The 25,999-nt window shown below is 37.6% G+C and overlaps 2 protein-coding genes across 2 annotated transcripts; one reads left to right on the forward strand and one right to left on the reverse strand.

Annotated features, from left to right (window-relative positions):
* Positions 1 to 880: 880 nt before the first annotated feature.
* Positions 881 to 5,928, reverse strand: CRIPT (CXXC repeat containing interactor of PDZ3 domain). The gene is made up of 5 exons (XM_054397720.1): positions 5,901 to 5,928; positions 5,583 to 5,648; positions 5,123 to 5,177; positions 4,362 to 4,465; positions 881 to 1,584 (listed from the first exon to the last, which is right to left on the reverse strand). The coding sequence occupies exons 1-5, from the start codon at positions 5,914 to 5,916 to the stop codon at positions 1,520 to 1,522; spliced, it is 306 nt and encodes a 101-aa protein (XP_054253695.1). The 5' UTR covers positions 5,917 to 5,928; the 3' UTR covers positions 881 to 1,519.
* A 577-nt stretch (positions 5,929 to 6,505) lies between these two features.
* On the forward strand, positions 6,506 to 25,772 carry PIGF (phosphatidylinositol glycan anchor biosynthesis class F). The gene is made up of 5 exons (XM_054396573.1): positions 6,506 to 6,733; positions 8,179 to 8,270; positions 9,164 to 9,280; positions 14,532 to 14,640; positions 25,641 to 25,772. Exons 1-5 carry the CDS (start codon positions 6,506 to 6,508, stop codon positions 25,752 to 25,754), a joined length of 660 nt encoding a protein of 219 aa, XP_054252548.1. The 3' UTR covers positions 25,755 to 25,772.
* The last annotated feature ends 227 nt before the right edge of the window (positions 25,773 to 25,999 follow it).

Here is a 25,999-nt window from a genome sequence, read left to right on the forward strand (position 1 = left end):
TTGGGGCACCCAGCTAATTCCATTACCCCGACAAAGCTTCTTAATAAATATAAAATCCTTTTAAAAATTACTGTTTTAACAACTGCAGGATATCAACACATTTGGAGCAAGAAATTTTGATCATAAATGCTCAATAATGGATAGTTAAAGGTGGCAGGAAACGTAGGCAACCCCCTTTAAGTCTGCTTACAGTGCAACCAGTGGAGGAAGTTAAAAACAAAAAGAACAAATATACCCCCAGTATTCTGTATTTTCTTCCAGTAATGCATAGAAAGAATAGTGACTTTTCAATTTCAGTTGTAGCCATGCAGTTGTCTCAGTAACAAAAATGAGAACAAAGGCAAACCTAAATCAGCAAAATATCTATTCATAGGGAAATTCCCACTGATATTTTTTCTGCAACAGTTTAAAGTAAGTTGCAAAAGCACAAGAGATTGCCAAGAGGAGACTGCTGGGAGGAGTCAACAAGCAAACCTTGTTTAAAAAAAAAAAATCACCATGAATCAAGAGTACGAGTTTTAGCTTTAAAAGCATGCACAGTGAACACTTACTCCTCCAAACCAGAAATTGCTTTCCTATGTAGATACTACCCAAAAGTGCAAAGCCACATTCATCCTCTCACACTCAGAGGCTTACTTGAAGCCTTTTACCAAGGCAGTGCTGAAGAGAAGGCAGTCTGTTCTGATCTTTCAAATTTGACATGTGTATAAGCAATTGCATCATAGAATTCAACAGTCAGTTTCAAACCAAGTATTTAAAAGCCAGACTAACTTAGAAAATGATGAGACTGAGACCTGACATTAGAAATTGATGCTTATTATTTTATTGCCTTGGGCCACCAGATGCCATATGTAAAACCTCCTTAAAGGTTTTACAGCTAATCAGTCTTACTGCCAAAGTAAGAACTGGCAGAGTAACACACTAGATTTCAGTAGTTTAACAGTTTTTTTATTTAACCAACTCTATTAGAGGCAGAAACAAACTCATCAGGACAACTGATGAATTAAAAACTGATGATTAAAATCTGAAGAACACCATACTTAGAGGGGAAGACATAATAGTTTGGGGTGAAAGTCATTATAAATAACTCTAAGCATAGAACTAAATGAAGATACTACTTCAATGAGGTGATACAAGCTCCTATTTAATAACATTTTATAGATGTATAATCAGACAAGCATAAGACTCCAGATACAGCAAAAGAATAATAGTGTTAATCTCAAAGATCTGTGTGATGATGGTAATACAGTTTCAACCTTTCCTGTAGGATCTTCTCATTCACTTTGAACTGTATCAGTTGCTGCAAACCACTACCTTTAAATATCAGTTAACATCACTGCTATAACAATAAAAATCAAATATTATGTACATTTCTAGGCAAACAATCAGGCTGCCTCCACCTCTCATCTCATTCCAAGTAAATGTGTTTTCTTTCCAAAACTAACATTCACAAACTATTTTAAAGTTGCTGTACAGAAGTTAAAGACATAAAAGTTCATAAAAAGACTAGTCAATTGTATTAGACAGAAGTTTGCTTGTAGTTCTTCGTATCCAAGACCTTCTTGCCACACATTGAGCAGATGCCTATAAGCACACAAAAGGTGTGTAAATTATCTTAAAATCATTAAAGTTTTTCTTCAAAAAACAGTTGCTATTGTTTTGTAAATATCACCTTCTAAAATTGTTTACATGAGCTCTCACATGTCAATATGTCTGTGCATTTTCAGAACAGGTATTGCAAATTCAGAAGTAATTAGTAAGACACCCCATATAAATCAGTATTTGCAGCATATGTATAATGCTGTCACTTAAAAAAAAAAGAAATTAAAAAGCAAATCTATTTTGAGAATATTACGATTTACACTGCCCAAAGGCTCTGTAATACGCTGGAATACTGGAAGAGAGTCAGGAAAGGTTCCTATCTGGCAAACAGGTAAAAATGGTCCTGTAGCCAAAATGAGGCCTAAAGTGGACAGAATGTAGCTAGACTATGACAATACAGTCACCAACAAATTGACTACTTAATGGAAGATTAACAGGTGGGGAGCTTCAGGCACCCAAGAAAGTTGAGAAGAATACAGTTCCACAGAATTAAACTATTTATAGCTTAACAGAAATTATAAACAACAGACATCAAGAATACTGGAGAGTTGAAGATGACCACTGATGTTCCAAAGAACTTTGATTTAAACCCAAGCAGTGGCGAGTCAGAAGACTAGGAGCAGCAAAAGCACACAAGTTCACCCCAGAGGGGTGTGTTGTCTCTGTATTTCCCTCTTCTTATAAAGCAGGAAGGTGCTACATCTTTTGTCTTTTAGGGCCAAATTTCGTTTTACAAGACCATACAACAGCAGACAAAAAAAAAAAAAAAAAAAAAGGTCAAGTGACAATTCTGTTAACTCTGCAAACTGTGTGTTTTTCATATATAGACACCACATCACTGGACACTTATCTAAGAACCCAGGAGGGAACAAAACAACAGGGAATACGTCACATGATTTACTACGGGGAGCAAAATCCAGCCTACGGGCTATTCACTTAAGTCCAAATTGAAAAGTAATTAACTCTCAATTTCAGAGATATGAGATATTTGAAGCACTAAGCAGTTGCTTCAAGAAACGTGCCACAACCACGTATTTGATAGTCAGAACTAGAACATAAAGCACACAGAATTCTGAATTCTACAAACCAGATCCAACCTGGAAGGATACACAAGCAGACAGAAATGAAATCCTGAAGCCCACCCAAACCATCCTTAAGTTTAAGAAAGAGAACAAGGTTCTACCATATAGTATTCAGGCAGCATCCAGCAACTAGAAAAGGCAGCCCTCCTAGACCAGGCTGCTAAAGCACTGACTCAGTAACACAGTACACATTTATAGAATAATTAAAAGTAATTTCTTAAGCAAAACTTACTACTGGTTAGATGTAGCTCTATATCCAGTAATTGGTTCACCCCCCCGTGTTTGTGTGCTATAAGGATTCCTCAGTATTAACAATGTAACTGAGTTCATGTTGAACTTTTTTCTCTTCTGGGAATTACAAATTTAACCCCTTTGCTAACTTACTCAAAAATCACAAGATGAGTAAAAGTTTTCTATCCTTAAGGCTCTCCATTAAATTTGCTTGATTTTTTTTTCTTTTTTTTTCCCCTCAGGAATTTTTAAGCAGTTTTTAACAATACTTAAGCCTTCTGAATATGGGAGATAAAGTTTTCAGGTACAGGCAGTATTTCAGTGCATTAATTCATACACAACTCAGAAGTACAGAAAGATTTTATGTATTACATACTTCACAGCACAGTATCTTGCTTTCTAGAGACAATGATTACATTATTCTTTTCCATTTTTCAATTTCACCCTAAGCCAAGCTTGACTTACAGTGCATCAAACATGCTCATAATTGGACTCCTTTTAAAGAAATTAGCTTTTATATGGTGTATGTTAAGCCACTGGATGCTTAAGAATACCTGCAGATACAAAGACAACCATAAGAATGATTGTCCTGCAGAGATACTTTCTTAATTGCTTTTGTAACTTATGTTTTTTTCTCTTTGCCCTTTATATACCAGGTATTCTACTTTTGTCAAGCTAGTCTATCACTTTACCAAGACCAGAAATTGGATTTTTGCTTGCTTGGTGGGCTTTTTTGTGGAGTGGATGGGTCTGGGGTATTTGGGGTTTGGTTTGGGGAGGTTTTTTGTTTATGTTTTTTCTGGGTGAGGGTTTTTTGGCTATTTTTAAAAGGGGTGAGAAGAGAAGGGAGCAGAAAAGGAATTGCAACAAGAAACTGTGTTTTTACAAAATCTAAGTTTTTTCTAAGAAAAAAATATCAAACTTGCTAGATGGCGATTTTCTATACAATTGCCAAGATTAAGCTTACAGTTATTCTTCCAAGTCTACTGCTTTAGATAACAGAAACAGTCTAAAATAAACAGAATCATAGAATGACCTAGGTTGGGAAGGATCTCCAGCAGTCTCTAGTCCTGCCCCACTCAAAACATGGCCAGCATGGATGAGGCTAGTTTTGGGCTTTTCAAACCAAGCTCTTAATACATCCCATAGATTCCACAGCTTCTGAGGTTCCCTGTTGCTAAAATGTTAAACTAGCCTCATAGTAAAATTTGCTTTCCTTGTATGTAATTAGGATTTCTCACTTTTTTAACCTGTGTACATTGTCTCTTATTCTAGTACTATGCACCTCAGATGAGTCTGATTCCATATTCTCTACACCTTCCTATTAGTAGTTGAAGGTAGGAATTGAACGTCATCTTAGCTTTGTCTTTGTATAGTGAAACAACTTCCAGATTTCCACTAGCTCTCTAATTTCAAGCCAAAGTGGAGTCATTTCATGAAACTCACCTTTTTTATAGGCACATCCTTGACAATAGTGAGACCCTGGCTGATGGACAGAACTCTTACAAATCCGACATATTGCAAATTTGTTCTTTCCATACGGATCAAACCTGTGAAAAAGACAAACTGCTTCATTTATATACCCTGAAATAAAGTATTTCTTCTGCCTCATCCTATAAAGTCTAAGCGAGAGGGCACAGACAAACTCCAGCAAAAACTAATTTAAAAAGGGACACAGAAAGACTATTTTTAATAGACTTCACAAAGTCTAGAGAAAAGCTCCCACTTCCCCCATTAAAAGTTATTTCCTTCATTATGGACAAAAGCTTAACCAAAGCAGAACTAAAACTGTGTCTTTGGATTAAGATAATAGTTTATTTTTAAATTAACACCTACCAGCAGTGTCCTGCCCCTGTGCAAAACAAAGCACCCACTGGACATTACAGAAATGACGGCGAGATTGTACTGGCAATCTTAACACAAAAAATAAGCCTTCCTGGCTTCTCTTCTTACAAAAGCATAAAACCCTAGCAATTTTGGTGATAATTGCAAGTAAAATAGTTGCCCATGCTCTACGATTCACCAGAAAGCACCCATGAAATATGTATGGACATACTTCTACCAACTAGATAAAAGTCATAATCCTCACAAATTTTAGAAATAGCATAGTTCAGACAAGTTTTGAGCAGTTACCCACATACACAGGAAACTGGTCTCAGTTACAGCAAGCTGACTATTTTCAGCCAAAATCAGCATCAAATACTAACCTTGCCTTCTTTGAGGTCAAAGCCTTGTTTTCATTTAACTTGCGGCCACCGCTTTCTACAAAAAGAACAAAATCAAAAATTAATACACTTCCAAGTTCCTACCATATTTTTAAAAAGCTTAGTTTACAGGTTTTACACATATGCAAATAAAGTCATAATGAGAGATAACACATGTAGCACAGCATTAAAGCATAGGACAACAGAATACTTTATAATGTGCCCTGTTTCTTTATTGCCATTCTAAAGAAGGTGAAAAAAACCCAGACAAGCTCAATACTGAAGAGCTCAGGGTAAAAAAAAAAATCCCAATGCATTTAATTCGCATGGTAGGGAAACTACAGGAGTTAAAAATTAACGTGATTAACTATTTCAGATTTTAGCCTTAAAATCCTAAGACAGCTCAGGTGCCCAACTGGCTTTAAGATACCTGAAAGACAAGCTTAAGCCTCCCCAAAATTACCTGTAGTGTTTCTTGCACCATCTTTCCACGTATCGGGAGTGATTACGGTACCGAGTTTCTTCTCACCTACATACCGAAACATTACAAAGGAAAAAAGTACAGATTCCGTGAGTTAATATTCACAAGCAGCACTGCCTGCAGGAGCAAAACAGCTCACACAGAAACACTCCCGGAACCGCGACCTACAGCCCGCCCTGTGCAGTCCGAAACCCGTAATTACTGTTTCTCAGCTCAGAGAACGCCCAGGACCCCCGAGGACACGATCGAGTGGACAGGAACAATCCGCCCCCCTCGCCACCCCGCAAAGCCGGCACTTACACTTGTCGCACACCATGGCGGCCCCCACCACAACGAACAGCTGCTTCCGGCACCGCCGCGGAACTGACGCGCTGCTGCCGCCGGTTTCCGCTGCTGGGGATGCCCGCGCGCGCACCGAGGCGGCAACGACGCTGCCGTGAGTGGCGGAGCAGCCCCACAGTACCTCACTGCTCAGGATAGGGGCTGCCGGGGGAGGCCTCGCTGGAAGCGGCCTCACCGCTGCCTCCCGGCCAAAGAGGGAGCGGTGAGGACGAGCCCTACTAAGGCGGCTGAGAAGGCCCGGACGCGGCAGGGTCTGCAGTGGTTGCCGGTGTCAGGAAGCGCGCTCGCTGGTGGGTGTGCTGCCGCTGCAGGGGCCGCTGTGAACCATCGTCTCGCTTGGCCCCCATACCCAGCGCTGCTGTGTCCCTGGGGGTTAGTTTTGAAATAAATGATATTTTTCTTCCCCCCAAATAATTTTTTTGTTTTTAAACTCCAAAACTAAGCTCAGATGTTTTCCTTGTGTATTTTGATGAGGAAAATCTTACCCTGTAGTGCTTGGTGCCGCGTGTGAGTAACAGAGCACGACTTGCTGTCTTGCAGGTGGCCGGTTAATAGAGGACACGATGAGTGGAGCAGAAATAAGGAGACTCTTGACTGCCAACCTTCTTTGTGTTTTTTCGATTGTTCTGACCACGGTTGTTCCAGCTTTCATCTGGGATGGATTCACGGTTTTGGGGACACACCTCTCGTGGCTATGTATTTGTTCTGTTTGTGTTAGTATCGTTAATATAATCTTGCACTTAGTCCTTAAATCAAATCAGTCTCCAAAGAGAAGTTCGTTTGCTCACAAGGTAAGATTCTTATTCTAAAATTGATAGCAGACAGTATGGTGGGGAAGCAAATTCTTTCACTTAAATAATCATTTGAGAAAGAAAGAAGGCAACTTTCGGTGGTAAATTACTGTTTTCCATGAATGAACTGAGTGTTGCACCTTGTGAAATAAGGTGTCCAATGTTGTTGTGATGTTAAACTTTCTCTGCCTATAAATAACCTGTTCAGGTGAGCAATTCTGTTCTTTTCCTTTTCCCTATCAATATACTTTTGTTCATAGTCCCAGATGTTGGTTTTCCAACAATTTGCATGGTGGCAGAAATCGAGTGGAAACAGAACTTAAGTCATGCTCCAGGCCTGACCTTCGGAGTTATGAAGAAACACTCTTCTCATGTCTGGTCATGAGTTTTCAGTGACTTTAAAGGAAGAGAAATTGTTTTTACAATTTCAGACATAAGAGAGAGACTAGCTTATTACAATTTAAACAGAGCTGATAAATTTAAAAGAAAAATAGGTGAAAAAGTATTAAAATGGTAACATTTCCTTGAATAACAATTCCAGAATCTAAATCCTGGAGAATTTTTTTTTCACTTACTGTTTGTAACAGAAACATTAAAGGTACGAATCCCAACAAAGTAGATTTGAACAGAGCTAATTTGGAGCAGCACACAACTTGTTCAGTAGAGGAATACACACCAATGTTTTGAAGTCTGGTAGATAGTCTTGCACTCCCAACTTGCTGAGTCAAACAAGATTTAGTGTCCTAACGTATTGATTCTTAAACATTTAAATAAGCATCCCTGAAAGCAGTGCCTTTGTATGCAAAGATTGTGTGTAGTTTTCCTGACCAAGGGGTATGTGAAATGCACAAAATCACTATGAAAAACAAGCATTTTAACTATATGTGATTTTTTTAAAAAAGCATTCAAGTGGAATTATGGATTTCCATAGGTCTGATCAGAACATACCTAACCAAAACTGTTATCAAGTGGCAGTGCTTCTATATGATATAGTGAGTACCCAGAAAGTGATGTTAAATTAATGAAAAATCGTACGTGTTTTTCAGAGTAGTAGAAAGTCATGGACATTTCTCAAATGGATTTAAAATATAAGATGCCCACTTTAAAGTGGTTTACTTCACATAATTTTAAGTATTGTGTTTGATTCTGAATGTCTTTGTTTTTTTCATACTACATAGTTTTCTTGCTTCTAAGTATTTTTTTCACTCTTTTAATGAATACACACAACACTCAGATGTAGGAGAGAAATGTACCCAAAAAATCATTCTGATAATTTTTAATTGAGACAAAAACCGTTTTGAAATATACTGTGCTATTATCATACTGTGCTGTAGCTGAAATTAAATACATAGAGCACAATGCTACTGATAAGATACAGACTACATGTTACTTATGTTCTCTTTTCTTCCGAAACATTGTTCTGATATTTTATTGCTCTTTTGTAGATATCCAGATTTCTAAAATGCTGTATATACTTTTTCATGTCTTGCATACTGTTTCATGCGATTATTGTTCTTTATGGAGCACCTCTCATAGAGTAAGTCAGAAGACCCTGTCTTTCCCTAAACATTTTAAGGGGGATTTCTTGCAAATACTGGTATAAGTACTTGTATATTTCCTAGTACATTGGAAGCTATGGGAAAAGCTCCTGGCTTGGGAGAGAATGTTGTCTGGTTTGAGGTTTTCTGCATTTTGGTGGGTTTGTTGTGTTTTGGTTTTTTTTTGTTTTTGTTTTTGTTTTTGTTTTTGTTTTTTTGGTGTTTTGGTTCTTAGAAGCTGGCTCTTACAGTTTCTGTATATTTGCAGATCTGTTTTCAAGACAGTTGCAACTCACTTTAATATGTCAGACATATAGCTACAAACATCTTTCTAAGTTTCATTTAGTCATTTTCCCCATAAGATTCTGAAATGGGCATCCTGAATATCTTTAATCATTTTAATGATGTTTTAAGTTTTGGGGTTCATTTTAAAAATTTGAAAAATTAAAAAGGCATGAAGCCTAATTTATGAGACAGATACTAAGTTACTGACTAACAATGACATCTTGTAGTTTCATGGTTGCTTCCACAACATGAAACTAGAAACATAATGGAATAAAGTAGTAAATATCCAGGCATACTTCATTTCGAAACTAATGTTTTATATGAGGTACACATGTTGTTTTTTTAAATCTCACAAGTATCAAGATTTTAAAATAATTACTTCATTTCAGTCTTTGTTCAGATAGCACATAGACACCAGAATTCTTTCAAATTTTTCTTTACTATTCTAGAGGAAGAAGAAAATATTTTATTCTTCCTCATGAGGTTTAAGAAAGCATGCATGTTTTCATGAGTTGACGTAGAGCATTGTTGTTTTTTTCATAAGTATTGGAACTCTTAGAAAGTTAGTAACTACATCACTTACTTTTGTGGTATTCTTTCTTTGTAGGTCAGTGACTGAGACATTTTTGTTTGCAGTTCTTCTGTCTACCTTTACTACTTTACAGTGCTTGTGTATGCTGGGACCAAACATACAAGCATGGATACGGGTATTTAGTAAAAATGGGTAAGTTCTACTCTACAGTTTCTGATTTCATCCACAATACAAATGGACAGAATTTATATAAATAGTATGTGTTATGTAAGTTTCTGTATAGAAAGGAGAATTTATTGAACTATGGGTGTTTTTGTCATATTTGTAATTACAGGCTTACAAGAACATTTCTGGCAAAGAAAATTATTATTTATTTTGAAGACATTGATTCAGATAAATAACTTTTTTTTTTTTTCTTTGATGAATACCGACTGAGAGACCTGGGGCTATTTAGTCTTGAGAAGACTGAGAGGGGATCTGATCCATGTCTATAAATATGTGAGGGGTGGGTGTCAAGTGGATGGGGCCAATCTCTTTCTGGTGGTACACAGTAATAAGACAAGGACCAGTGGATACAAACTTGAACACGGAAGATTTCACCTCAACATGAGGAGAAACTTCTTTACAGTGAGGGTGATAGAGCACTGGAACAGAGAGGTTGTGGACTCTCCTTCTCTGGAGACATTCAAAACTCGCCTGGATGCATTCCTGTAAGAACTTCCCTTAGAGGATCTTGCTTGTGGCAAGGGGGTTTGGATTTGATGATCTCTGGAGGTCCCTTCCAAACTCTAACAGGAAGGAATGTGGTATTTTAAAATATCTGAATACAGTTTTGACTTAGTGACCACTGTCATTTGGTTTTTCTTACTCTTTGCCTGTGCAATATGTGTAAATTCAAAATGTGCTTAGAATCACTGAATGCTTTAGGTTAGAAGGGACCTTTAATGGCTATGTAGTCCAGCCTCCCTCCACTGAGCAGGTTGTTCAGAGCCCTGTCCAACCTGACCTGGAATATTTCCTTGGATGGGGCTTTCACCCTTTCTCTGGGCAACCTGTTCCTATGTTTCACCACCCTCGTTGTAAAATAGTTCTTCCTTGTGTCTAGTCTAAATCTACCTGCTTTTAGTTTAAAATGATTGGTCCTTCTCCTGCTGCAACAGGACTTCGTAAAAATATTGTCATCATCTTTATTATAGGCCTCACTTAAGTACTGAAAGACCATAGTAAGGTACCCCCACAACCTTCTCTTCTCCAGGCTGAATTAACCCCAGCTCTCTCAGCCAGTCGTCCTAGGAGAGGTGCACCAGCTCTCTGATGATTTTTGTGGTCCTCCTCTGGACTTGCTCCAGCAAGTTAATGTCCTTCTTGTGCTGAGGACTCCAGATCTGAATGCAGCACTCTAGGTAGAGTCTCATGAGACTGGCAAACAGGGGGAGATCACTTCTCTCAACCTGCTGTCCATAATTTTTTTTAATACAGTCCAGGATGTGATTGACCTTTTGGGCCAATCTGCTTGAGCTATTGTCTTTGCAGAAAGACAGAAAAAGACATCTGGAAAATTAAATGTTACCTAGATATATCAAGTGTAAGTAACAGATAATTGCTCTGCATAGCTCTGGGTATGTTTTAGATGTCTAGTGTGAAACTACTGATGTGTAGGACTATTCATAAAGGTACATTCAAGTTATTGCATATAATCTATTGCATCATAGTAACTATGGTACAACTGAGTCAGTCTCATAAATATTTTAGGTGTAATCTTGCAAAGCACTTATTTGTTTGCAGTGATGCTTAGCTTTCTCTGTTTCTGCCTGCAGCACTTTGAAGTGCAAACACTGCCAGTAAAATAACTTCTAAGAAGGTTACTACAAGATCAGTCTTCAAGTACCCATGCCTCTAGGAGGTGGATTATATATGCCAGGTCATGCCATTACATGGTGACATGTAATCTGTGGCACAAAAGGGTTTATTGTTTGTATTAAAAGTTCAGGTATTTGTCATGGTGGAGGGGCTGTGTTGTTCGATTGTGTGTTTGGGGTTTTTCTGTATATATAAAATAACTGCATGAAAGACATTTGTAGCTCAGACAGAAAATTCCATGTGCTCCATGTTTTCAAAGGGAGTGCACTTGAATTGGAAGTGTCATTTGATGGACCAAATAGATTCTTGATCTTACCCACATATTTATAGTCTGTGTACACACAGATTGTGTGAGAAAAGTAAGTTTACATATTCTATACCATAAAAACTTCAATTCTAAGTGGGCTGTGAGTAGGATTTTTTTCACTAATTATGTGTTTGAGAGGAGGTGGGCCCATGCCAGCTACCTCTGGAGTCTGTATTCTAATGTCTAGTGCTGTGACCAATGTCATGATGCTGATCATATTCTATAATGTTCTGCTGTAAGCAGACAGGGCGAAATAAAAGCTACAGAAATGGTTATTGACATTAATGGAAGCAGGTGACTATTTTTAAATGACTTTTCAGTAGTTATTGGCTGAAATAGTGTCCTGGGTATAAGCCTCTAGGAAATCAGCTTTCAGTTGCTGATTTTTATTTCTTCTTTTTGAGACTCTTTAAACCACTAGTTTAATTGTTGAAATTTGTAGTATAATAGCAATTATAAGATGTCACCTGGATAGGAAACATTTTATTTGGAGCTTCAGAAAAGATAGTATAAAACATTAACTTTAGGGCTTCTTCCAGTTTTCATTTCACCTATTTTATCACTTGTTTGTGATCTGCACGCTCACAGGCTTGGAAAAGTCTTTTGTAAAGATGCTGCTTAGTATCGCAGTTCTGCCACAGCCCAAAATTCCAGATCTTGTCTATCCAGGGGGGGCATCTTATTAAATGTTAACCAACCTCTTAATTCAAACATTATTTAAAACAGCGATTACTGTATTGTGTTGTTTGAAGGGGCTAAATGACTTAAGGCTTTAGAAGGCCTTTGCGCCACTAGTGATCATTTAAATATTTGTAGTTTTGCATGCAGGATGATTATAGCTGTAGTTTATGCATAGTTAAAAAATAAAGAAATCTATAAAACTCAAAGTTTATAAATTTTGCTGCAGTTGTTAGCCTCACACAAATGAGGTGTTTATGTGATGGGTTAATGGGTTAAAAAATACCTGCAAAAATCCCAACAGATGACATTCCACAGTCAAAGTGTTGTCCCTTCAGGGTTAATGTGGGAGGATGAGACAGGTTGTATTTGCGTGTCCATACATCAGAGTGGTTAAATCAGTAGCTCATATGGTTGCCAAACTAGCAATGACTGTATTTCACTTGGGCACTGTGCCTTGCTAATTCTGTTGTTTTGCTTCTGGACTCAGTCTGGTATCTCCATATGGTGCAGCAGTATGTGCACAGATTTACCAGATCAGATGTCTTGTGGGGATTCAGTGTACCTTAGTCAGCCCTTGATGTATTCTGCTAGCGCTTTCACTGCTTTAAGGTTCTAAAGAATGTTCTTCTTCCCATGCTGCCTAACAGCTCTCTGCTCAGTTACACAAGAATTTTCTATGTGCAGACTGATACTAAATATATTTATAGTTATATCAAGACCTTTTCCGTAAATAAATAAATAAATAACCAAACCAACAAAAAGGCAAAAAAAACTCCAGCTGATAGAGTTGTGAATTGAAATGGAGAGTTGTAACTTAAATGGGATGGGGTTATTGTAGAAGAAGTATTGTAGTAGAAGAAACACTTCTGCTCAAAATGCCAACATTGTTCCATAAATGTTACAATCTATATGATTGTCATTTTGTAAACAATAAAAATGTTTTCTTTATGTGTGTGAGCTGTTTCATCAATGACAAATGTAGCAACAGTGTGTACTCAGAAGTCAAGTCAGAAATTTTAGACTCTTCATAACAAGGTTTCACACCACGCAACTTAAAGAGCGCATGTGGAGTTTACTGTCCATCTGGACTTCTAGCCATGAAGTGCATCTTTTTCTTCTCCTGGGTAATCCCAGGTTTGTGTTTATAGCCCGAGATGTAGCAAACATAAGATTCTGATCTCTTACCTTACTGATTTCTAAGAATTATTTCAACTGGGTTCTCTTTTCAGAACTGTGCCCTACTGTGTTCTGAACTTCTGTTCTTGTTTCTTAATTGGTACCCAGTACTCAAATGTTCATGGCTTGAGAAAAGCAAAGCAGTCACCCGGTAGACTAATGATAGACAGTAAGTGCTCACCTACTAAACAGAAACCAAACTTTTTAAAAGCTTTTGAAATCAGTAGTGGTAGAAGGCTATAAACTGAGAACTGAAATCATTGGCTCCTATGGTACGATATGTGCCATGACTGGAAATGCAAGAGTTCTTCAGCATACAGTAGATTCATCCTGCAGGCAGTGTACTTGAACTTGGAGGCAGAGTTGTTGAAAGGCTGTAACATGCAGGTTACATTTATTTGCAGTGTTTCATTCAGTCAATGGAAATTTGCATTGGAATATTCACATAGTGGACTTCTATTTTAAATTTCAAATTGTCTTGGTCAGCAAATATTAACAACCTATCTACACAATGCAGTAATTTGTACTGTACAAGACTGTACCCAATTTGTACAAGACTGTGCTTGTGCTTTTCTTTATAATCCCAGTGTTACCCTTTCACATCTGCTTCTTCCTGCCACACAGACAGTATCATCGTGATATTTTCATTTGCTCAAAGCACTATTGCAAGCTCAATAGGACTATTTCCAAGTAAAATAAATTAGCTTTTGCAGTAAGTATGTCAAGGAGGAAAAATCTCCTGAATGTGTAGTATAGAATGATGGAATCACTTTGGTTGGAAAAGACCTTTCAGGTCATTGAGTCCAACCATTTTCTAACTCCACCAAGTCTGGTGCTAAACCATGTCCCTTAGCAACAATATGCATCTTTTAAACACCTCCAAGGATGGTGATTCAGCCACCTCCCTGGAAAGACTATTTCAGTGTTTGATAACCCTTTCAGTATAGAAATTTCTTCCAATACCCAATCTAATGTTCAAGTCAGGACGCTCTTGACCTTTTTGGCCACCCAGACACACTGCTGGCTCATATCCAGCCAGCTATTAATCAGCACCCCCAGGTCTTTTATCTACTGGGAAGCTTTCCAGCCATTCTTCCCCAATCCTATAGCATTGTATGGGGTGGTTGTGACCCAAGCGCAGGACCTTGGCCTTGTTGAATCTTAATACAATTGGCCTCAACCCTTTATCCAGCCTGTCCAGGTCCCTCAAGAAAAGAAAGACTGTGATTATAGCTAAAACATGCACCTTACATTTTACATGTAGTTTGTATCGTTTACGAGAAACCTCTACTTGCATTTATGAAATGCATGGATTTTTGTATCTGTTTATAGTCTCAAAAATCTTGGGAGAAATAACATCTAATATTCTGACATGGTAGCTTCTGCTGCTTTTGAAATCTTGTACCACTGTTTTTGCAGAGCTACATCAATCTGGGAAAGCAGTCTACAGATTACTACCATGTGCAGTATCCTTGGGGCTTGGTTTGGAGCATTTCCTATTCCTCTTGACTGGGATCGGCCATGGCAGGTTAGTATGTACACCTTTATAATAAATATAATAGTTTTCTAGATGTGCATGCTACTCAAAATTGCTCTGGAGTTGTAAAAATATGTTGGTGTTAAGATCTTCTTACAGGGTTATGCCAGCCATTTTAAAAGAAATATGAAGCATTTGTGTTTACAGTGTAAGGACGTAAAATGCCAAGTTTTTACCTCCCTTTTTTTAAATAGGCTCTTGTAGATTCATGAGTGTTTGTTGCATGAAAATGTTATTATGAAATAGAGCTGTAAGTATTTTGGTAAGAAGAAGCTAGACAAGCAGGAGGAGAAATGTGAAATGATGATGGCTCCAAGTTTGTCTGCCTTCAGTCTGGTAGGTTTTATTGTTATGGATAGGGAAGGAAAGATGCTTTCCTAGTGTTTTAGTTCCTCTCTGTCTTCCATAAAAGCACTTAACAGAATGCATTTTAAATGAATTTGGATTGATTAGTGGAAATGGTGTGGCCAAAGCACTGTACTAAAAACTTGCCTTCTGATTTCGAAGGCAGGCAAGCATTTGCCTTGTAGAATAAAAAATGTGAAGCTGACATTGCATATTTTGTCTTTATAAATTCAAATGTCTGTGCTGTTAATTCTTAATTTTTTTGTTGACACAGAGAAATGATTCCATTAAACATAAGTGAAGCTTGCAATTGCTATAAAATGATGCCACTTTTTCCTAAAAGTCCTCAGTGGGTGTTTTCTTTCCTCAGGTTATCAAACTCATGCACTTTCAGCTCAGTAGTATCTACCAGGCCTGTTCTTAAGCAGATGATTTGAAAGGTTTCTTTCAGAAACAGCCAACATGCTTTTCTCTCTGATATTGTTAGAGGCATTGTGGCTTGAGTCTGCAATGGAAATTTGTATTCCTCAAGTAACTAACAGCCTGTTCTTATGCCACCAGCCTTTCTTTACAACAGTATAATGACATTAAAATTTCCATTTAAAAATACTAGAGGTCTAGGTTAATACTTTTAAAAAATCAGATTTTCCTCCCTAAAAACATTTGGGTTTACTCTTGCAAGGTGTTTTCACCATCCATCTAACACAGATACATGTTGGCACTAGTTAATTGCTGATGGACATGAATGAAAGCCAAAAATCAAGGGATTCATTGAAGTGCAATCTTACGTCTTCTTACAAAGTCTTACTCACTTTCCTGTTCCAGTGAGAGGCAAGCACTTTTTTCTTGCCCAGTTAAGATTTTTAATGGCATCTCACATGTGGCAGGTTTTGTTTTATTCCTGAAAATCTCAGACAAAATATATATAAGCTATACTTCAAGACATCTAAAATGGTACTATCTGACTCCACAGCAAAACCTCAGATACTGTAAGATGTCATTAACTGTTTCTGGACATGGATGCTCCCCAGAGAATTCAGGCAGCAGCAAAAAACATGTTTGCATTTCCTTTTCACCATCTCCACCCTCATTTCTGACATACTCTGTCATACTGGGTGTGTCTATCAGTATGTCATCCTCTGACATACTGATACCAAAGCTGGCTGGGGAGGGATTCGGGCTACCAATTTCTGCATCAAAGCACCCCTTCTGTGCTTAGATCTAGAGCACGTGCTGCAGTGTTCTTTAAGTTCCCCACGCTTATCCCCATCCCCACCGCTCCACCTTTTACCTTGTAGGATTTACAATAGTGAGATTTGAGGGAAGACTCCATTCCGAGTCTGAACTGCTTGATCATTACTTTAATCATCATGTGAGCAATTCTAGACCAACCATAGAGAAGTTTGTTTATCAGTCCTGCAGGCTGCCATTTCAATGGTCTTTGAAAATAGCAGTTTTAAATGCTATTTTTTTTTTAAGATCTGCTTTGTAAGGGAAAATGAAATAAGTTCTTGTTAAAATGAAATGTAGTTTAAATCAAATTCTAGGCAAAGCAACACAGTGAAGTACCAAAATGGTAACAAATTTTCAAAACAGAAATGAATCTCTTTAAGGTAGCTTGTTAGAGCTATTAACAACTCTCATGTTTTCCATCACCTGCTGATAATTTCATGTTTATGTGAAAGTGATCTCTTAAGTACTGGTCACCAAGGCACAGAAGGAGGAATAGGAAAAACAAAAAAAAAAATCAACCAAACAAAAAATGTTCTGGTCAACCATTTTCAGTAGTTGCCCAAGAAATACTGCTTCTCATTTCATTCAAGCTGATTAATATATATCAGGTTCTCTGGAAACACTGAACTTCATGATGCAGCAGTTGATGTGTGATGTCTTTCTCTCCCCACTGAAGAGTATGGATTCACCTGCGCAGGTACTGAGTTGCATGTAGCAGCTCTGCATTGCTCTCTCAGAATTTTCAGAGCAAAGAGACATTTCTGTTCTTCAGAAGTTCACTGGGCACTATGAACAAAACACATTTTTACAAGAGTATTCCTATTGCTACTTGATGTCAGGTGACTAGACAAATTCATAGATTCTTTCACTGTAGCAATGAAAGAGGAGAGATGGTTTCTGTGTTGTATTCAGCCTAAGGCAGGGGAAAGAAGAATGGCCCTCAAAAAGGATTCTGCTGTTGTTACTGGTCTGCGTAGTTTGGGAGGAAAATATTTAGTGCAGATTGTCTATCTCCTGAGTGACTGATCTACCCACTGCTGTATTGAATATAAAAAATACCTGTCTAATGCAGTTGCAGGAAGAGGTTCATTATTTAAACAAACAAAACAAAAAAAAAATCAAAGCCCATCAAATAAAATCCAACCCCCAAACCTTCCCAAAAATTGTCAGTGTTTTGTATAGGACCCAACCCAGCTTACAGGAACACCTACAGACTATGTCCCAAACAAGGTCTGAAAAAAACGTGTAGATCTTCATGTAGGCTTAAACATAATCCTGGTCCAGTTAAAACCAAATTGCTGCTAGGCAACTACATGAATAAACTATGAAATTGTTATGCTTTTGATATCAGCTTTTTCTCATATTAGTCTACAAGCTGAGAGCTTCAGGAATACAATTTTGGATTTACCCTTCTCAGATCAAAAAAGGAACTCAGAATAGTTTAGTGTTTGGACTCAAGAGCAGGTTTTGAGATTAAGTAAGTTTCATAAGCAGTTGTTTACCATTTTGTATTTTAGTCTTTTTGTTGTAAACAACTAATTTTATGGGGTTTTATATAAACACACACAGATATACATATATCTGCAGCTGAAATGTTTCTGCTCTAGAACAGAAAATGTGTTTTAAGTCATACTATATGGGAAAGACTAAAATGGTATAATTTCAGAGAGCAATATTAAGGCGTAAATTTAAGCCTGCTTGTTCCAAAATCTGGTATTTCTGTTGGTTGTAGTGTAACAATGTTATGGAAACACAACTACATTTGTTCCTTTAGCTTCAGATAATTCATTATTTAAGTATTGTAGACAAGGAGAATTGGATGAGTCAGCAGTAGTTAAGAAATATGATATGATAAAGCAAACCAAAGGGTTGCTGCTGCCTTTCTGGAGTGTGTAGCCTTGATATGTCAAAAGTTGACAAAAACATCTGACATCCAGCAGGACCTGGCACTTGGCCTTTTTGAATCTCCTACAGTTGACCTCAGCCATTGATTCAGCCCTTCTGCAAGAGCCCTTCCTACCCTTAAGCAGATCAGCGTTCCTCACAACTTAAGTGTCATCTGCAAACTTACTGAGAGTGCACTCAGTCCCCTCATCCACATCACTGATAAAGGTATTAAACAAGTCTGGCCCCAAAACTGAGGCTTGGAGAACACCACTTGTGACCAGCCACCAACTGGATTTTAACTCCACCACCACTTTTCAGGCCTGGCCATCCAGCCATTTTTTTATCGAACTATTTTTAGTTAATCTATTACCAAATCCTTAGCTGTCTGGCATTTGACTACCATATTTTCCTGTAAACTTAATAGAGGAACTGCAAAAGTATATGGTAGTCATCCCTTTACATCATGGTTGAGAGATATTAGTAGAAGCTGAGAAGTCTCTAGTACCATTACCTGATCAGAAAATTAGATATCAGTATGTCTTCACTAGAATTTGTTTTTACTTCAGAGTAATTCAGACTTATGTGGAATAAACTTGGTAGGAAGTTCATCATCAGGAGTTCCATGTGCTAATGGCTAAAACCAAGATGCTACTTCATTATGAATTATTCATTAACCAAAGAAAACGTGATCGTTCTTTACACATACCTTTAGTGACATGCAACAAAACAATGATAAATACAGATGTCTCAGAGAATCTTCACTTTATTTTCCATGTTTATCTTTGAAAAATATTGCATACAGGGGATACTCAGATTAGTGGACCTGTCTACATTTTAAAAAAATAATGTAAAATGTAATTTTTAGCATACAACAACTTTTATGCTAGGTATTACTTAATAGTAACAGAATATTGTTTCGGAAAGAAAATTACGTTAATTATCTGAGTAATACTTCAGAATAGAAATGAAAAATACATGAAGCAGTTCTGTTAGAAGTATAAAATATATTGCTGAAAGTCAGTTGGTATCCTGACAATTGTTTTTCATTCTTCTGTTGTAATTAAAGTAACTTTTTAATGTTATTTGGCTATGCCTATTGCCCCTCTGCTAGTTTTCAGAACAGTTGTTCAGGGAGATCTACTCTGTGGTTGTTCCTGATGATAGGTCTGCAGAATTAAGCCTCTCCTACACAAAAGTAAAGATGGTTGCCTTACAGAAATGCTAGTCCCTACAGTAATTACATCACTGTATTATACAACAAAAATAATTTTTAAAAAACCTTCCTCAAAACAAAAAATCTAATGCAAGCTTTTAAGGACTTACTCTGCAAGATGTTTCAGTTTCTTACAAGTGTAAGACTGGTAGAATACTTTTGCCAGTATTTTGAGATTACTATCTAATGGTTAAGCAATTTTTAAAAGAGTTTGCAATGTTTAATTACGATAATTCAAGTAAAGCTATTCTAGACAGTGTTCCAATGGTTTAGAGTTCTACATCCGTTTCTAGTTGCCTCTGGCCCTTTGATGCACAGTGGGTTTGTGAGAGTGTGATGCTTTGAAACTGTCTTTTTAATTTTCCTTCTCAAAGTTCAAGCAGAGAAAGTGAAAGAGTGTAAATAAGTCACTATTGGGTGTAAGAAAGCAAAATAATGATTGTTCTAAACACTTCCATTGGATAGATAGAAATGTTTAAGAACTACTACTCAAAGTTAGGAGTCTGCAGTCGGGGCAACTTGCTGGGCTGTCTGGCTGCTGTTTCTTCTTTTCTTCTGGCTGAAGATAACACACTGACCTTGGCGAGCTAAGTTAACAACTTTTCTGCTGTAGCTAACACTGCTTTCTGCCAGGGGGTCTTGGGGAGAGGCCCCTTGGGAGATCCCCTTTGGGGGGTGGGAAGCAAAGGGAGTTTGCTTGTGCTTTTCTGTTGATTGTATATATTTGTAAATGTTGTGAATTGTGTGTATTTGTACATATTCATTGTATTTCATCATAGATTGTAGATCTGCTTGTAAATACAGCACTCATTCGCTTCCAGACTGGTTATTGTTGGTGTGGGGGGAATTTCAGCTCACACTGACTCAGAGAGTCACAGCCAGAACAGTTCTAGCACAGAAAGAAAATTCCTTCCTGTGTTACAGTTGCTCAGTCTTTTCAGATTGCCAGTTTCAAGTTGATGGCATACTTTTAATAGCCATGTGATTAGGATCTTGGCTTCATGTGTCACCTGAGAAGTGGAAATCCTACACAGGGTTCTGTCGTTTAGGTGTTAGTAGACACAGTTGACATATTCTGTACTCAGCCTGAGGAGAACAAGATGGTATAATTGAAGACCAAAACCTTATCAGTGTGCTTCTTATGCAGTGAAATTAGCATTCCAGACACCCTATTCATCATTGATAGCATCTGAATTTTTGACATTTAAGTTCCTAAGTTTATTGAATGTTTGGGTAACAGACTTTTAAAACATTTTCCTGGGTTTACTGTGTGCATCCCCAGCCATCCAACTCGGGTTTTCTGTAGCATAATTTTGATCTGTAGTACTTGTTACTAAAGATAAAAAGTGACTTTGAAACAGTATTCTGCCTACAGTGTTTTCAAAAGTGAAGCTGATATATTCCCACTTTATACTGGATACTGCAAACATAGAAGTAGTGCTGATCTAACTCGTTTTGAGTTGATTGTCATGTAATTTAGCCAATATGACTAAATATTAGCCTAGATACCTCTCAGACATCTGTAACCTGAAAAATAATCTGGAGAATCTTATGTGAATCTTAGTAGTTATTCGAGTAAGATGAAATAGGACTGTAAAGTTTCACACTACTTTGTTACTCTTAACACAGCTCAGTTTCCTTCTTGCATCTGTGTTTGGATCTACTAGCTACTGTGAAAGTTTTTTTGTAAAATAAGTTGTTTTTTGTGAGTAGAAGGGATAATATCCAGTGTTTGAGTAGTTTTTTTTAAACAGAGGTAGAAGCTTATTCCACTTCACTGTGGTTATCATTGTTTATTTAATGTTACTGTAATGTAAACGTTGGCGGTGAGATCAAAGGCAGTTAAGCTTGCTTTAGCTTCAGAAATCAAATCCACAAAACCAACTTCTAGTAACAAACGCCGGCTTGAAAAAACACCACCTCACACTTTCTTCTCCTCAGCATGTGCTTGTCAACACATACATTCTGTACAATGTGTTAAGACACTTCTAGTTAACATGTGCATGCAACCAAAATAGATTAAAGGCATGTACTGAAATTTTTAATGCAGTACAGACTAAACAATCAGGAATTTAAGGCATGTTAGAAGCAGAAAGTAATTGTGCTCGTTTATTCAGTTTTAAGATGAAACAAAAAGTATTACATAGCTTTCTATTTGACAGTCAGAAATTAGTCTTTAGAAATAGTACGCATACAAAGAAAACTGAGTTTAGGAATGGAAGAAAACACTCATCTAAAGAATGGGATCAGTTTACTAAGAAAGGAAAAAAAAACTAAGTACAGTAGATGGACCCACTCTACTTGCATTTGTATAATTAAAGTTCCACCCGTCAGCTGCTTACTTTATAGTATTTTTTAAAACTATTAGGGTGTTGCTGCTCTGGCCTGTAGGAATATGGCCTTAGTGTCCTTATCAATGTCGATGTAATTCCCAATGCATGGGATGTAATTCCCATTGCATGGGATGCAAGTTAGACGCTTGTAATAGATGACAAAATTGTCATGCAGTCAGAATTCTGGTTTAACTAGCTACATGCATAGTACAGCAGAGCTAGATACCTTGCTGGCATCCTGCAAATATGCTCTGCTTTTCCATGCAATACGCTAAGCATTCTCACATAAGTGTTCTCAAGAGTGCTGAGGAAACTAGCTTGTTTGTGTCCTGAAAGGTTGGCAATTCCTATTTTGAGTCCTTTTCTTGAAATGAGATCTAATATATACTAGAAACCTCACAGTTCTGCAGTGTCTATTTAGCTATCCTAAAGAAATCTCTGCAAAGTCCTGTCACTGCTGCCAGATCAAAAGGCAGGAGAGAAAATTTATAAACAAATCACTGAAGTCAGGATTGCCTTATATTATCCACTGACTCATGCTCTGTCCTTTAAAATGCTATTTTTGTGCTTGTTAAGCATGTAGGTGGAGATCTGCTTGTGCCAAGCTGTTCAGATTCCTAGTACTCATACACAGGTGTTAAAACTACCCCTTTCCACATGCATTTGCTATGTAAACTGACTCTTTTTCTATTAGGCTGTGAGGATGGTAGCTGATGCTTTCCAGCTGCTGAATAGGCAAGGCATTTTATGATGTTTTCTGAACTGTCCTGTCTCCTATGTGACTCAGACTTTCCTCTCCAGATCAGCCTTCTTCCCCCTCAAAAAAAGGTGCAGTTAGGCAATTAGGCAATGTTGCCTAACATTGTATTCCCCTGTTGCTGACCTAGCCTAGGCATGACATCAGTACTGGGGTAAGGTATGTCAGCTTCCTCACAGCAGAAGCGGGCATAAAGTAAGAAAACATAATCAGAATAGTCCTTGGGGAATGAGAAGGGTGTATTGCAAGTTGCATACTTTTGAGCAGAATGGAGTGTCTTGCAACAGGCAGACACATATTAGCTGCTTGTTTTTTTATCACATAGAGGCACTTCACACCAAGTCAGGGAAGCTGAATCAAGTTTTAGAGACAATATGAAAGACAGGGCAAAAGCAGACTGATCAAGTAATCCAAATTCACTTCCTAAGGTCCAGCAGAAAGTGATTTGGTCTCAGAAAAATGAGGCCAGCTGCTAATGCAAAATAAAGCAACCCACTTTCACAGACAGACAAAAAGCATATGCAGGGCCTGTTATTTTAGTTTAGCTGACGTGCTTAAGAGACACATTTCAATCTGCCTTCAGTGACTTTCCACTTCAAATATACCCACAGGTGCATCTAGCTATGTGTTGCTTGAAGGCCAGCAGTCAAGAATAGAAGGTGCAGAACTAGTATCATTATCTGTTTGTTAGGGTTTTTTTGCCCTGCCTTGAGGATTGGAGAAAATAGCATAAGGATAGCAATGCTCCTAAGTCCAAGATTTTAACTCCTGTGCTTTGGGAATTTCCAGAAGGACAATCAAACTGCTTTCAGAACTACTTTGGGCTATCTGACCAGCCTGAGTACCGGGCCTAGTACCCTTCTGTTCTGTGAGACTAGAAGGAATGAGGTGGACTTTTTTTTGTTTCATTCATAGACAGTGAGACAATATTTTATGGTTTCTTTCCTTTGTCTGCCAGATGCTATTGGTGAGGGTTGGATTTCAGAGGTCAGAGATTTGTGTTAAGCAAGACAGCCTGAAAATTCTGCAAGGTAACTCTGATTTTTAAAAAGCTGAGCAAAAAGTGAATGTTTTAGAAGACAGACAGGTATCATTACTATTAAAAGTTACATAACTATTGGAAAAAACATGTTGCAGTTCAGTCAGGGAAAAGAAGCTACAACAATCACCAGAGATCCTTTTAATCATACGAACAATTACTCACTATACACAGAATACGAAAAGATACAGTCATTTGGCATCAGGGATATTGTCTCTAAAGGGAACAGAAAATTCCAACATCTACCTACACTTCTGAAAAGCAAATAGGCAACTGCAGATTCACCTAATGTAGGTAAAATGTAATAAAGGATCACTGATCACGCAAGAGAATTTGATATAAAAGGCCACTGAGTTATGAAGCCTCTGCCCACAGTTTTGTACATACTGGAGTGTTATTTCACTTCATCAGCGGGTAAGAAAGTATGACTTCTATACCAACCCAACATGACTGAGTGAGCAGCAGGGACTGCAGGGACTTTGTCCTTTGTGACATGTAATATGCATAATGTTAGAAATAACTTAATTACATTTAATTTAAAAGTTGAAAAGATCCACCTGAAGTGTAAGTTTAGCCAAGGCCACAAACTCATGTGAGTTTTAAATATACATAATATCTTACCATGCCAAAGGATCTCAAGGCTCTTTATGCAAGATCGACAATACCACTGTTAGTGAATGAAAACAAGCAAGTCTTTGGTTTGAGAGGCAACAGCAAAAATATTCAGCAACAAAATCAAGTAGCAGAGACAGACTGTCTGGAAATGGAAGAATGAAACAAGGTCAATAAAGAGTACCTAAGGCACCTTGTTTATAGTCATCTTTGCTACACTCCTTAAGACCTCCAAATCATACATAAAACTGCAAATGCTAAGGAATGTGAAGATGAAACAGCAGAGGAAAAATACATTACTGTTATTCCTATCTAAAATTCCCATGATCAAAGGATGTGAATATTTTTCCAAGCAATAATGCAGAGAAGAACCAGAGCTAGGAAAATTAAGGAAAAGAGGAACCACTACCATTAAGTTAATTTGCTATGATTGAATTGCAAGTCAAAATGAAGTAGGAAAGAAGGCTGGACACTGAGATGTGAGTGTTTTCTCTAATGTCTAGTGCATTTCTCAGTCTCAAGTACTATAGAAGGTGAAAATACCCCTCTTAATTTAACAATTTTTTTTTTAAAGTGTGCAAGCCACTATTTGCTTAAGGAATGTGCACTATACAGGAGGAAGTACAAAACTGTCCTTGCCAGGAAAATATGCAAAGGAGAATGTTGAAGTGGGATGGGAATTCAGTTTATTCTATAATAAATATTTAATCATCAACTTAGTTGAGACTTTCATCAAATGCAGTATGTAGCTGACTGATAATATAAAGCTACATCTGAAGACAGTCCAGGGAAGTTTTGTTTTGGCCACTCCTCCCTGCAAATCAACATCAATTTGAAAATAAGAAGGGGAAGAGGGAGAATCCTGTTACTTCTTTGCCTCAATTCTAGATAGTTTGTGAAAGCAGGTCAGCTGTATTAAGTCAGTTCCCTGTTCCTTATACTAGGAAATAGAGCTTATAATTAAAGCTTTCTTTAACTTAGGTGGCCTACTATGTGTTTACTGAACTGGGTCCAAGATGCTCAGTCAGTTTCCAAATTTATGTTGCCTCCCTAGTGCCAACCAGAGGGAAATTCATGCCTCTGCCCACTTTTCAAAACAAAATAAAAAAGAGAGAAAACTCCTCCATCCATCTCAGTCTCTGGCCTTAGTTGAACTTAGTTCATTCATACACACTTCTAAAAGTTTCAGAGTGCCGTAAGAGATTGGAAGGATAAATCACCAAGAAATCTGTGTGCTTCAAAATGAAGTCAGGTTAACTGAACACTTCAGGGGATAGAAATACTTACAAGATTTTTCAGATAGTTTCAGGAATATTGAACTGAAGTCTGCAATAGCTGGAAGCCTGGTTACATTTTAATGCATATCAATTAAAAACTCTTCGACAGCATTTAGTGTTCATGAAGGCAATGGTTACACTTCTGGCATTTTTGGAAAAGCACATCAAGCTTTAAAGTAGACTAAGAGTGTACTGTCTTTCAGTACCTAGGGTACACTGAGAATTTGTGCTCATGAAGTACAAAATAACCACATTTTCCTCGTTGTCTGCTTCTACCTAATGTTCTCCCCTTCAGGTATGGCCCATTTCCTGTTCCCTCGGAGCTACCTTTGGCTATATGGGTGGTCTGATTATTGCACCTCTGTGGATACACTGGAACCGGAAGCAGCTTACATACAAAAGCAGATAACTGGAGCAAAGAGAAACAAGGTATTTCTTTGTGCAGATTCCATACAGACTGTGCAAAAGTTGGGGGGTTTTAATATATATAAATATATATATATATATATATATAGTCAAAGCAGAAGATACTCAAATTAATTTAGAGTATTTCAGGCCAAGCATCTCCACTCAATAAAATCACATAGATGCTGTTTCAACATGGTGCAGTTTTTGCTTCCTCTAAACTGTGTAACCCTGAGAGATATTGTACCT

This window comes from Indicator indicator, chromosome 2 (genome assembly GCF_027791375.1).
Source record: "Indicator indicator isolate 239-I01 chromosome 2, UM_Iind_1.1, whole genome shotgun sequence".
Classification (NCBI taxonomy): Eukaryota; Metazoa; Chordata; class Aves; order Piciformes; family Indicatoridae; genus Indicator; species Indicator indicator.

Excerpts from the sequence above, each read along its gene's own strand:
- CRIPT (XM_054397720.1), bottom strand. Across the intron at positions 5,178-5,582 it reads TGGTGCAAGAAACACTACAG|AAAGCGGTGGCCGCAAGTTA; the intron begins GTAATTTTGGGG and ends TTCTTTTTGTAG. Across the intron at positions 4,466-5,122 it reads TTGACCTCAAAGAAGGCAAG|GTTTGATCCGTATGGAAAGA; the intron begins GTTAGTATTTGA and ends TCTTTTTCACAG.
- PIGF (XM_054396573.1), top strand. The coding sequence starts at position 6,506 with ATGAGTGGAGCAGAAATAAGGAGACTCTTGACTGCCAACCTTCTTTGT. Across the intron at positions 9,281-14,531 it reads CGGGTATTTAGTAAAAATGG|AGCTACATCAATCTGGGAAA; the intron begins GTAAGTTCTACT and ends CTGTTTTTGCAG. Across the intron at positions 14,641-25,640 it reads ACTGGGATCGGCCATGGCAG|GTATGGCCCATTTCCTGTTC; the intron begins GTTAGTATGTAC and ends TCTCCCCTTCAG.